This window comes from Zerene cesonia, chromosome 11 (assembly GCF_012273895.1).
Source record: "Zerene cesonia ecotype Mississippi chromosome 11, Zerene_cesonia_1.1, whole genome shotgun sequence".
Lineage (NCBI taxonomy): Eukaryota > Metazoa > Arthropoda > Insecta > Lepidoptera > Pieridae > Zerene > Zerene cesonia.
In genome coordinates, this window is record NC_052112.1 from 6,406,047 (window position 1) to 6,418,896 (window position 12,850).

The following is a 12,850-nucleotide window of genomic DNA, read 5'->3' on the forward strand; positions in this document are numbered from 1 at the left end:
GCGAGGGATGGGGCGCGGGCGGCACGTGCGGCGGGTGCGGCGGGTGCGCGGGGTGCGGCGGGTGCGCACGCGGCGGCGGCGCGTACGGAAAGGGCGGCCGCACCTCGTATACCGGCATGTAGCCCGGCTGGTACGCGTACCCGGCCTCGGGCAGCAGCTCGCTCTCGTGCTTTACTGATGAATGCTGGCTAATGTATGAGGTAGACGGAGGCGATTCAACTATAATTTCTTGGCCTTTATTCTTCTTAGGTCTGCCTGGTGTGCCCTGTGAAACAAAACGGAAATTGGTATTCTCAAAACAATCAGTTAATAATTAAACCGTTGTTTATAATATCAATTGGTTTATACATCATTTATTACCTGTAATTTTCGCTTTAATTGTTTCATTAGCTGTGGACCAGATGATTCTTCTGTTGGAACTAAAAAATAAAAAAAGTTGTGTAAATGATAACTGAAAGAAAAAATACAACCAAAAATATAAGGGCATTTCTTGTTGTGAATTTAACTTAGTGTGTAGCTTAGAATATAAAAAATATATATATGTATTGTGACAAAATATACCATGCACTGCCATAGGCGGGGGGGATGCACTAGACGGTCCCGGTGGCGCCCTCTGTATCGCTAGCGAAGCCACGTGTCGTGACAATTCCGATATACTGTTGAACTTCACACCTTAAAACATGATAAAACATTGTGTCATTATTCTATTTATTTTTATACATTTTTGACAAAGAAATATATGTATGGTTTAAATGAGCAAAATTGTGGAACTGTCAAAAATATTCTTTTTTGTTTCTATTTTCAATTATTTTGACTTTTTGATTACAGGTTTGATTGTAAATTCCGTTTTTTTTATGAATCTTGTGTAGATGATAACATCCTATTAAAAAACATAATATTTGTTCGTATTTGAAAATGTATTACCTAATTTGGTTTCTGCCCAGTCACATATTATCCTCTCTGTTTCCCTCGACGCTACTTGTACTTCCTGAAAAATTTAAGTGTTTTTGTTATAACTTTTACATTTCTATTTAATTCATATTACGATGACCTTTGATTGACGTATAAGACAAATTGACGAAAATTTATCTACTATAAGGGCTATTTGTATTATAGTCATGTACCTTGGATGATTCACCCAAATCTGGGAGTTGTGGTACCTCCAACTTCACCTTTTTACGTAACCCTGCATAGCAATATCTGAAAGGTAAAAAAATTTATAAGCAACAGTACCGAAATTTCAATGTGTATTTGATGTATCAAAATATATGAATAGTTTTATTACTTGCTTTTTTATTTGTAATTTCATGAATTGAATTTATATTAAAAGTTACATGAATTTTAAATAATATACAGTACTCATGATAATTACTTGAGAGTTTAGTAAATTATGAATGATTTTAAATATTGATAAACTTCCAGTTTTACCAATAAAGCTTGTAGTAGAATACGCCAAAATATATACGCTCAAACGTTCGTTCGTTAGAACGTAATTAATATTCATGTGTTAAATTTTATTATGAATTCAATTCATGAAAATTACGCTCATACGTTGCACATAAAACAGTATACGTGTGATATTAACATAATAGTTATATTTACAGCAAGTAAGAAAAATTAAAGAATCCATATTCTGAAGTTAGTAGCAAAATAAGATATAAATATCAAGGCCACGTGCAATTGAACGGATTTATTCTTTGCTAGATTAGATTGATTTAATATGACGTGATTGTTAACGAATAATTGCACAACATAATGGTTGCGTTTCATAATCATTCCGGCACGAATAAGAATACCCATAGGTGTAGGACGACATTTGTAAATGTTCCATACTTGAGCGCAAACATTCGCATATTGCCCTAATGTCTGCCCGCAAGTGATCACTCACATGCGTGCAAACATTACTGACCTGGGCTATGGGTGAGATATTTCTACTACAGTTTTTGGCTGCCTATGATATTTTACTTGTATTTCATATTTATCATTTGTATTATATTTTATTCTACGTGTTTCATTATTAGTCCAAACAAAGTAGACCTTTGAAACAACGAATAAACAATGAATGTGTTAGTTACAATTACGTCCCTTACCTAGAATTACCGCGCGTCCCCAATCGTCTCGGACGCACACTAGGATAGACCTGCTTCATAACTTTGCCAAAATCCGCTGTGGATAGTGGTTTCATATTGCAGCTCATGCAGTGTGCGCTGTTAAGAATAAAACATATCTTAATATCTTATGATACAAATAACTAAATTTTAATAAGAGTTTGCAATGTTAACTTTTTCTGTAATTGTCTTTTATATCTCATTGATATCTACCAGCTATATAAGTAGGTATAAGTATTTATTAATAATAATTGTCACAATTAATCGTCATATACTTTTACATGTTATGAATTTTTCCTTTTCCATCTACTACCAGAAGGCAATATATTTTAAAGAGTAGCTTCGTCGTAATAAATATTACATCACGTGAAGCGTAGCTATAGTCAAGATTTATAAACGTATTTAGTTTCTTCAATAAGTCAATATTCTAATGAATAAATAAGTGTGAGATATAGTACATGTACAGAAAAATTCTACACATCATATTATTTTATTAAATTATTAATTAAAGCTCTTGTAGAGATATTTATATATATTAGATAGTGAATTTTGACAATATGAAAAACAGACGAAAGCAATTCAGATACGTTATCGAATCAAAGATAATATTATGACCGTACATATCGAATAAATTAGCAATCTAATAAGGAAACGATAAAAAATAATCATTACCTAACAATGTATTTATTTAATATAATCATCGCAAATAAGGTTACATTGAAATGCACCTAATAAATGGATAGCATCGCGTACTTAAATAACGAAAAGTAATTATAACTTGTTCAATGCATTAACTAGAATCTAGATGTGTGCTTATTATATGCAAATGTGTCCTTAACAATCTGCAAGCGTTGGTTCGCATTAACTCCGTTATTATTTAATACCGACATATTATCGACTGGACGTTACATGAGTGATGGCTTATCGGCTCGATTACGTAAAATGTTGATAATGCCCACGTGTTATTGCCCTACTGTTGTGATTAAGTATCGACATGCATCTCCGGAATTTATTGTATTTCTTAACGATCATATAAGTATTACATAATATACCTATAATTTCAAATTTGAACGTTTAGATAAATGCAGCATTTAGATAACTGCAGTTAAATCAATTTTTATTATAATTATTTAATTCTACGAAGATATGACTTCGTGATTCATAACAGATTTTAGTTTATCTATAATACAATTGACATTATTCCCCCTTTTGTCTATAAAATATACAATATCATTGTGTACTTCGCACTATCATATTATTACTAGTTTACACGTGGGGTCGCCCACATTTAACAATCTATGCAGACATAGGTACTTAAATATTTTATTATATAATAAACATACACGTGTTTATCTGTTATGAAATCATTGCATATTATTTTCACTCGTTGATCAATCTACTAAGCAAATTTGAGTTGCTATATTCGACAGAATCATTTGTTGGATTCTGGTATTTAAGAAGAAGCAAATATTGATTTAAAGGAACTAACATGACGCCCGCACACATTTATAATCAACGAATCAACGGTCTCGGCTAGCTCTGTCGGTACGGCCGCACGCACATATGCGTACATATCATCGCTCAGAAATAAGAATATGTGACATATTAAAAATCTATTGATTGCACTAAAATTGTTAAAAGAAATGTTCAAATTTGTTGTTTTAATTATGTTTTCATCACACTATCAAATTAGCATATATCCTGGAGAATTAATGTAATATTACAATTTTTTTTCAAAGCAGTGGATGATATGTTTAAAACACTATAAAACACTTGTTTAACTCGTGTTGTCTCCATCCTGATGTTTAATTTTTTTCCAAAAGTAATAAGTTATGTCATAAGATATTAAAAAATTTGCATATTAACCAACAACTAATAAATATATGAATAGTAAGTTAGCAGTTGCCTTTAAATTAAAATTATTTGAGACTGATGTAATTTTACATAGCCATTAGCATGCAATGCTTTCTTCTATTGTTAATGGTCATAGGCACCATCTTTTATTTTTATGTTGGTTAACTTTCAATCTAAACCAACAAAAATTAATGCTTACTTGCTGTGTGCTCAATTCGATCATAATGTTGAGCATTTGTGAAATGTTATATTAAAAAGACATGCGCTAAAACTGCTTTAGTGCCCCATACATTTGGGCATTTCTTGGAGCATTTTCCCCTTAAAGGTTTGATTGATACTGTAGGAAATCTGAATAGCAAGATGTCGAAAACTATAACAAACATCTAGTACTTACATATATTCATCGTAAACATCTTGTTTTGGTAATGATACATCAGGATCAACTTCCAGGTGCGTTTGTATCCATGTTACTGTCTGCTGAAGCTCTGCTCTATAAACAATAATAAAAAATAAAAAAAATTAAAGTAACTGTTAAGGAAACTTATGAATTATTGCTGACAATTGCTTGTTAATACTTGTAAAATTGATGTTATAATTAGAAAATTAGTTACACTTAAAAGATTGAATTTGATGTATCATTTTTTCTATTAAACAATCAAATATTAAATAATCCCTTATTCCTACTTTATAAAAAAGAAACAAACTTCAAGAGTAGGAGAATATGAAACAAACCTGGAGCCTAGTGGATTGACAGGCTGTTTCAAAGGGTCATGGGCAGGTACACCTGTTGGCAGTCGGAGGTATAATAATAACCTCTCTGTGCCACTCAATGCCTCTACTGCTTCTAAAAGTTGTGACACCCTTTGTCTACCTTCTTGGCTGGGAAAACAAGAAATGAAGAGATGTTAGGTATTTAAAACTACTACTTACTAATGGTACTTTTTAATGCTAAGTAAACCGAAATAATAAATTGTGAAAGAATTGTCCATAATAATAACAAATTTGGGGAAGAGACATTAAGTCCAGTAATACAAACACACTTGATCAAAAAATTGTAATCAACCTTTTGTTGTTATAAAAAATCTACAACATGGCAAGGAAAAAAAAGTTAAGGGTTCTAATAACCAACTGTCACCCATTGAAAAATAAAAGGAGAAATGAAATGTATACATACAAATCAAATATCTATCACTAGTACATTAATAAGGATATGAATATTAAATATTTTAATTACGTATAAGTAATTAGAAACTGTATAAAGAAATTTGTAATAATAAATTGGGTGTGATTCCATTTGTTTCTATATATTTTATATATTTTTGAATACATAAAAAAAAAATTATTTACTTTTTTCTATTATGCAAGTTTCGACGAAATTAAAATAAAATTCAATCATAACACGCTAAATTATAATAATTTCCATAGGCTAGAATATGTTATAAATAATGTTTATATATTATTTACCTTAGGGTGTTCTCAACAATTTGTTGCATGGAAGCTATTTTGCCCGAGTCCATTTTGGCTTCTTTTCCACTGACTGGGGATGAGCCCGTATCCGTGGAACCTGATGGTCCCGGATTATTGCTTGAACCAACGACACTCTCTTTATCGTAAGACGCAGTTTGCCTATGTTTTGGATGATTGACATTTTCCCGATGAAGTTTCGCGTCATCCGCTAATTCTCTCTCCGATTTAACATTTTTTGAACTATCTTCTACTGCCCACGGTTGAAATGGAGCTGTATTCTCCATTCTAACCCAGGCAGGTGTCGCAAATTATGTTATTTAATATCATAATGAATTATTAAAACAATTTTATGCGTAACAAAACTCCATTTTCTTGACAAATTGACAAATGACATTTGATCAGCTGTGCGGTGAGGAAAGGGGGAGGAAATTGTGTAGATTGTATCTTTTTCTTATAAATAATACAGATAATCTTAGAAGATAAAGGTCAAAATATGGTTTATTATGATTTTTTTTTCATTTTTTTAGTTTTATAATACTTACCTAAATTGATACCAACCAGACGAAGTACCAAATTTTAGATGTACGTTGATTGGTCAAAGTTTCGTGCTTCTAATAGAAAATTTTTATACATAATAAGTTTATTTTATAATAGTCCTCTATATTTTCTAATTCTTGGGTAAATATTATGTTAATTTACTAATTTATTAATTCTCAACAAAAAAGAAAAGATATTTGCTGAATCCTTTTTTATATCTGTTGTTTAGAACTATGGGAGCATTTGAATAAAATAATGCTGGCAACATCATTTTAGGCGATTACAGCTCCGCGTCTTGGACAACTTTCGTGGCAGATCTATAATATCATAGACTATTCGCTTATATAGTGCTCTATCGTCTAGAAGTCGAGACGTGTTTCCCTACCTTTTAAAACTTGACACTGGCATAGATATATATAATAGATCTGACTTACTGCCATTAAAAAACAAAAAAAAAGTCAACATGTCAAGTGTCAAATCGTTTGATCTGTCATATAATTTAAATTTTATTTCATTCAGAAGTCGAAAGCTAATTATTATTTGTTTGAATTGATATTTATTCCCAGCTTGACAACAACACAAGTGATATAGTACAAAAAATGGATAATGACATAGATATAGAAGAACATAATATATTGGAAAATCCAGCTCTCAAGGCTATATTTCCAGATATTACGGCGTTGAAACAGGAATTGGATTACGAGAATGAGGGTATATTTCTGTAGTGATTTTATCTACCACATTATCCCTATAAAATTGTTGTCTGTCGTATATAACATGAAAAACAGAACGTTAGACAAGTTCTTACTTAAATATTGTTATTTAAAGCTTAAAAAATCAAGTGTTTTTCAATCATACCTCAGCTATTTAAAATCGTAAGCAACATTGTTAATTTTGCTCACAAAATGAATCATTTTATGATATATACTCGTATATTACTTAAAGTCAAAATTTTATTTTTATAGACACATAAAATACTTTGAAAATTTCAAAATTTTTTAATTTATTTTTATTTTTTTCATTAAATATATGGATCTATTTTAAGAATGCTAATTGAACAATAATAAATATTCAAATATTACTTTATTGAATAGTAAAGTTGCATATTTATTTAATTTTCAGTGTTTGATACATTACAAAGTAATGAAGTTCAAGTTACAAATGCAGAAACAAATATTTTAAGTAATTCTGAGAATGCTTCGGGTTCTTGTTTTGTAGATAAAATTGAGAGTGGAGTTGAGCGAGAATATATTTTGAATAGAGACAATTTGTTTGGTAATAGAATAATACTTGGATCAAAACCAAGGAAAAGATCAAAAGACTATGAAGATGCTAACTTAAAACAAGCTAAAATAATATTACCTGATATTATAATAATATTAAATAGCAGTCCAAAGTTCTGTAAACATTGTTTAATATTATTTCCAACAGTGCAGAGTTTTAAGTTGCATTGTAAAACAGTTCATTCAATCAAGTTATATGATAAAAGATCCACGTTGAATAAGAAATTAAATGAAGTTGATTCTCAAACTGCAACAAGTAATTTAAAGACAGAAGACAACAAAATCACAGAAACTGTATCAAATGTGTCATGTTTCCATTGTCCAATTAAATTCCCTGATAAACCAACTCTTATAGAGCATTTGTATGAAGTACTTGAATCAAAAAACAAAAATGAGGCCACTAAACATTTGGCTAATAAATATAAATATAATTCAAGAAGTGAATTAGAGACTAAGCAATCTCAAAATAAAGGTAAAGAATTGGATCCAGCAAATATGTTGAGTAAGCAAAAAGAACAATTATACTCACAATGTCATATATGTATGTTTTATTTTAAAAATGAAAAGTACTTTATTCAGCACATGTATAACAAGCATGGTAATAATAATTCCACAAATAAAGTTCACTTTACTCCTAGATGTCCATATTGTTCACTGAAATATACTGACACAAAGTCGTACAATAAACACCTTTATAATAAACACAGGGATGAAATTAAAGAAAAAATAAGTAGATTGAAATATACACATGAAGAAAAAAATATTTCAATACAAAGCAAAAAAAGACAAGCACCTGATGAAATTAAAAAAGTATCCAAGGAGGCTCCTAAAGTAACTGGAAAACTTAAGGGAATGTATTTCCAATGTCACATTTGCTTTTACTATTTTAGAGATGAAAAATATTTCACAAAACATTTGCTTAATAGACATTATATTAATAATTCTATTATCAGAAAAGTTAAGTTTAGCCCAAAATGTAAGTTGTGTTCTTTACATTGTCTTAACATCAAATCATTTAACAAGCATTTACTAAATAGACACAGAACAAATCTTATGGGTACAAAAAAATCAGACAACATGCCAAAGCATAAAACATCTTGTCTGCAGCAGAAGGAATTCCAGAAGCCAAGTAATATTAATACATCAAAGGATATATGTATGTTAGTACCAAAGTCCACATTATTCAAATGTTGTAAATGCGATATGAATTTTATATCACCAAAATTAGCCTTAAATCACATAGAACATATGGAAATCTTAATCAACTGGAAATGTACCCAATGTAATTTAATATTTAAGAGAAATGAGTCGATTCTTCACATAAAACAGCATCAATTTTCTTCAAGTTATAATATTCTTGAGATGTCTGATGACATGTTTTCAAAACTGTTATTTTGTTGCCCAAAGTGTACAATACATTTTCAGGAAGATAAATTTGTTCAACATTACAGCATTTGTGAAGAACAAACTCCACAGTCAGTGCATTGTAGAATTTGTGATATATTAATTGATAGTGAGATAAAATCTTCGCATCAAAATAGGCATGCCAAGGGTAATGAGAATGGAAATGATTTTATTATTATTGATCTTGTAGACAGCAAAAATAGAGGTAAAATAATACTAAATAAGAAAAACGCACTTCATAGAAAAATAAAAACTCTTAATATGATTGCTAAAAAACATCTATACTACTGTGAAACATGTAAATGTTTTGTGAGTAAAGTACATAAAGTGAATGTTCACCGAAACTCCCAATGTACTCAAATAATAAAGTATCCATGTAAGTTTTGTGGACTAAAATTAACCGGTAAAGGTATAATGACACACAGAGCAATGCATTATGAAAACAAAGATTTAAAATTACAAGATTTTACATTTTACAATTTACGCAGTGGTAAAAAAATATGCCCTCCTATACCAGAATTGCCACAATGTAAAGCATGTAATATCCATTTTTTGTATAATAATGATGTCAAAAGTCATGTTTGTGGGGAAGTCAACTACAAAGTTTGTCCACATTGTGAAATATCAATGTGTGATACAGTTTATAAAATCCATGTATCATTTCATGAGTATACATCGGAAACATCATCTGACAACAAGGATCATAATTCAGCCCCTAGTAGTGTTTGTTCTAAAATATCAGATTCAGATGTAGAAGAATCTGAAAAACAGAGTGGTCTTGTTGAAAATTTTGATGAAGATCAGGGTTTTGTTTATTGTTGTAAAGCATGTTACAGTTGTGTCAATTCCTATGATAAAGTAATTGAACATTGTCAACTACACTTGACTTCTTCTGCGGCAATAATTAAGAGTGAGTCTAATCAGCATTACTCTAGGGATAATGTAGTATACAATTTTGATCCATTTTATTATGGATCACAATCTGATAAATGGCTGCAACATGTTTATGGATCATTATCTGTAGAAGAAATTAACAAACTGTTACTGAATTGTATATACAAACACGAAAATAGAATAAAATTGGAAATATGCCACCCAGGAAATCCTTTGTACACAGAATACAAGTGCGAATCATGCAATTATTTTATAGATCGCACATTGTTGTATGATCATATAGAAAGTTGTGTAGCTAATACCAGAAAATTTACATGTGAAATCTGTAAATTAACATACATAGAAAAAGAATCATTGGACAATCATTTGCAAATTCATGAGAAATTTCATATTCCTAAGAGTTCTTTCAGAATTGTTTCCTTTAATAAAAAAGAACATAAAGAATTTAATGAAATCATAAGAAAAAATTGCTGTAAGCCATATGTGGTGTATAAGTGCAGAAATTGTGAGGGTGTAGTCAACAAAATAGAATTTGCCACTCATGTATGCAATTTGAATAAGCTAAAGAAATGTGATAACTGTGGTTTATTATTGTATGATGTTGATTACGAGTCACATATTTTGCGACATAAGCAATTAGAAAGTTTCAATGGGAATAATATCAAAGTTGTTCTTCTTGGTTATAGCATACCACAACCCAATAAATGTTCATCATTACTCAGTACTAAGAATTCTTTTGTAGGGATTGTTTGTGACTACTCTTTTTATAAGTGCTTAAAATGTGATATCTGTATAAGAGATTTTAGATCAATTTCAAAACATTTTTGTTTGGTGGATTCTGGTAAGACAAAATGTACAAAGTGTAATTTATATTTTGATGAAGGAAAAATAAAGGGTCATTATAAATTGCATTCAAGCGACCCAGATTTTGTAAAGGATAATATAATAACAATTGATTTTGATCCTACACGCACTAAGCAGTTTAATGAAGATCAATCTAACTGTGAAAATGTTGATGAAAAGGATACAAATAAAGACAAAGATGCATCCGTAATATTAGACAAACAAAATACTGTAAAAGAAAAATTAACCAAATTATTTAAATGTGTGAAATGTAACTTCCATTTTCTAAGTGAAAGTAGTGCTAAAGAACACATTAAAAAACGTTCTGGTAGGTTGCTAAGTCAAAAATGTACAAAATGCGGGTTTTCATTTTCTCCCAATAACTTGTTTAAGCATCTATTGGAGCATCACGGGCAGAAAGGTGTTGTTCATAAGTTTGAGGTTGTTGATGTAATTGGCGATTTTAAAAAGCAGAAAATTTACAAATGTTCCAAATGTACCCTACATTTTACAAACTCGAAGAAAATGTATGATCATTATCTGAAATGCCTTGGCGAGTCTTCTGATGGTGCCAAATGTAAATGTTGTGGTGTAATGTTTCATTATTCATATCTACTCAACCATGAAAGGATGCATGAAAATAATAGTCATGTTGATTATGAGATTGTTACAACTGAAGATGTAAATTGTTAAATCTTTATAAGTCGTTATAGTAATAGTAATTCTATTCCTAATAAATTGTTTGAACACGATTTATTCTTTATTAAAGTAAGTAACTCATAAAGTTCTTATTAGACCCTCGTACAAATGTGTAAATATTATATATGGATAACAGAAATTAATTATTCAATACACTTTACCCGCGAGGACAATACAACGATTAAAGAACGATTTCTTTTGAGGGCGGTTTTAATTATAACAGTAGTACTCTGCAGCGGGAGTCTGGGTTCAGGAAAATCTTTTTTTTATATGTCGGAAAAGGAGCTGGTGGGACGCCTGAATGGTAAGCGCTACCACCACCCATGAACATTTGGAGAGGCATGGACCTTCCAATGCAGACCTTACGCCTCTACAAATGGATTGCCGACTTTAAACTGGGAAGGGATAAAGGAAGGCGAGAGGAATAAAGGATAGGACTGGGAAGGGTAAAGAAAAGGATATGGAATTGAAGAATACAGTGAATGCGGAAACAATTCAAAGCCCAACTCGTACAATTTAGCCATCGTTTTCATTTATGAATAAAAGTATTCGCTCAAAATACTTTATCTCAAAAATTGTCGTATAGGGGTAAAATTAAAGCACGTGTTTGTTGAAGGTGCAGATTAATCTTATACCTTTAAACGAGCAATTCTTGTAAGTATATATATATATATATGTACATATATATATAATTGGAATCTCGGAATCGGCTCCAACGATTTTCATGAAATTTAGTATACAGGGGGTTTCGGGGCCGATAAATCGATCTAGCTAGGATTTTTTTTTAGAAAATGTCATATTCGTGTTTTTTTTTTCCTGACATCTATTGGTAAATAATAATACTATTTTGCTTCGTAGATAGCTGGACAACTGAAATAACACATAGGCACTTTTTATACCGATATTCCTACGGGATACGGTTACGCAGCACGCTTACGCGGTTTCAACCGCGGGTCACAGCTAGTATAAATTAATAATCGCAGTAGTGTGGGTTGTCCCTTAGGCACATAAAACCCATATGAAGTGGGATCACCGCGCCACGATACAGCGAATGATACGGGTTCGAATCCTACCTCGGGATCGAATTTTTTCTATTCTTTAAAAAAATTCACATAAAAATCCTTTGATAACACCAAGAAATTTCATCAAACAAAGGCTGCGTTGCATCAATACAACGTTGTAATCATGTTTCATATTGGTTGTCTCGTTGAGATGATTGTTACACCTCTTAATAGATGGCGTGGGATGTGTCTAAGAATCGTTAACTAATAATCAAATGGATTTAATATTTGCCACTCATAATCATTTAGAAAACCAGGAGGGTTGTGGGTGTGTAAAATGAGTCGTTTTTATTTCAAAATGCTGCATTTGGAACCTTTCAAATTCAGTTCTCAAAGGAGTAGTGCGCTGTAGAAATAGGTCAAGCGCTTCCCTATCATGAATAAAAAAAAAGGTGAAATGCACGGTGTAAGAACGATAGGTAAGACGTTAATAAACACTTTATAATTTTTGTAAATCAACAGAAAATAAATGAAACGTCGCTATTTAAATTATGATTTAAGTTGTCTTAATTTGTTAACATGGTACATAATTGATTTCTCTCAGAGTCGATTGAATCTATACATCAATAAAGTTCCTTGTTTATGTTGTCGATTTAAGATAGTATTCATCATCAGTTTCAATAATTAAAACCGTGAATTGAGATGGGAAATTGGCATTAGATTTAACATCAGCTTGACGCTTGACAGTGACAGTTGTGAT

The 12,850-nt window shown here is 31.0% G+C and overlaps 2 protein-coding genes across 2 annotated transcripts in view; one reads left to right on the forward strand and one right to left on the reverse strand.

Annotated features, from left to right (window-relative positions):
• Nucleotides 1-5,815, reverse strand: part of LOC119830090 — a 12,343-nt gene extending 6,528 nt beyond the window's left edge. The window contains exons 1-9 of the mRNA XM_038352946.1: nt 5,427-5,815; nt 4,695-4,841; nt 4,357-4,452; nt 2,091-2,207; nt 1,125-1,200; nt 925-988; nt 562-672; nt 361-419; nt 1-265 (exon numbers count right to left, since the gene is read on the reverse strand). Of these exons, the coding sequence (XP_038208874.1) occupies nt 1-265; nt 361-419; nt 562-672; nt 925-988; nt 1,125-1,200; nt 2,091-2,207; nt 4,357-4,452; nt 4,695-4,841; nt 5,427-5,713 (1,222 nt within the window). The 5' untranslated portion in view covers nt 5,714-5,815. The remainder of the gene's footprint in view (nt 266-360; nt 420-561; nt 673-924; nt 989-1,124; nt 1,201-2,090; nt 2,208-4,356; nt 4,453-4,694; nt 4,842-5,426) is intronic.
• A 618-nt stretch (nt 5,816-6,433) lies between these two features.
• LOC119830318 (zinc finger protein 208-like) lies at nt 6,434-11,142 on the forward strand. The gene is made up of 2 exons (XM_038353287.1): nt 6,434-6,677; nt 7,089-11,142. The coding sequence occupies exons 1-2, from the start codon at nt 6,566-6,568 to the stop codon at nt 11,081-11,083; spliced, it is 4,107 nt and encodes a 1,368-aa protein (XP_038209215.1). The 5' UTR covers nt 6,434-6,565; the 3' UTR covers nt 11,084-11,142.
• Nucleotides 11,143-12,850: the final 1,708 nt, after the last annotated feature.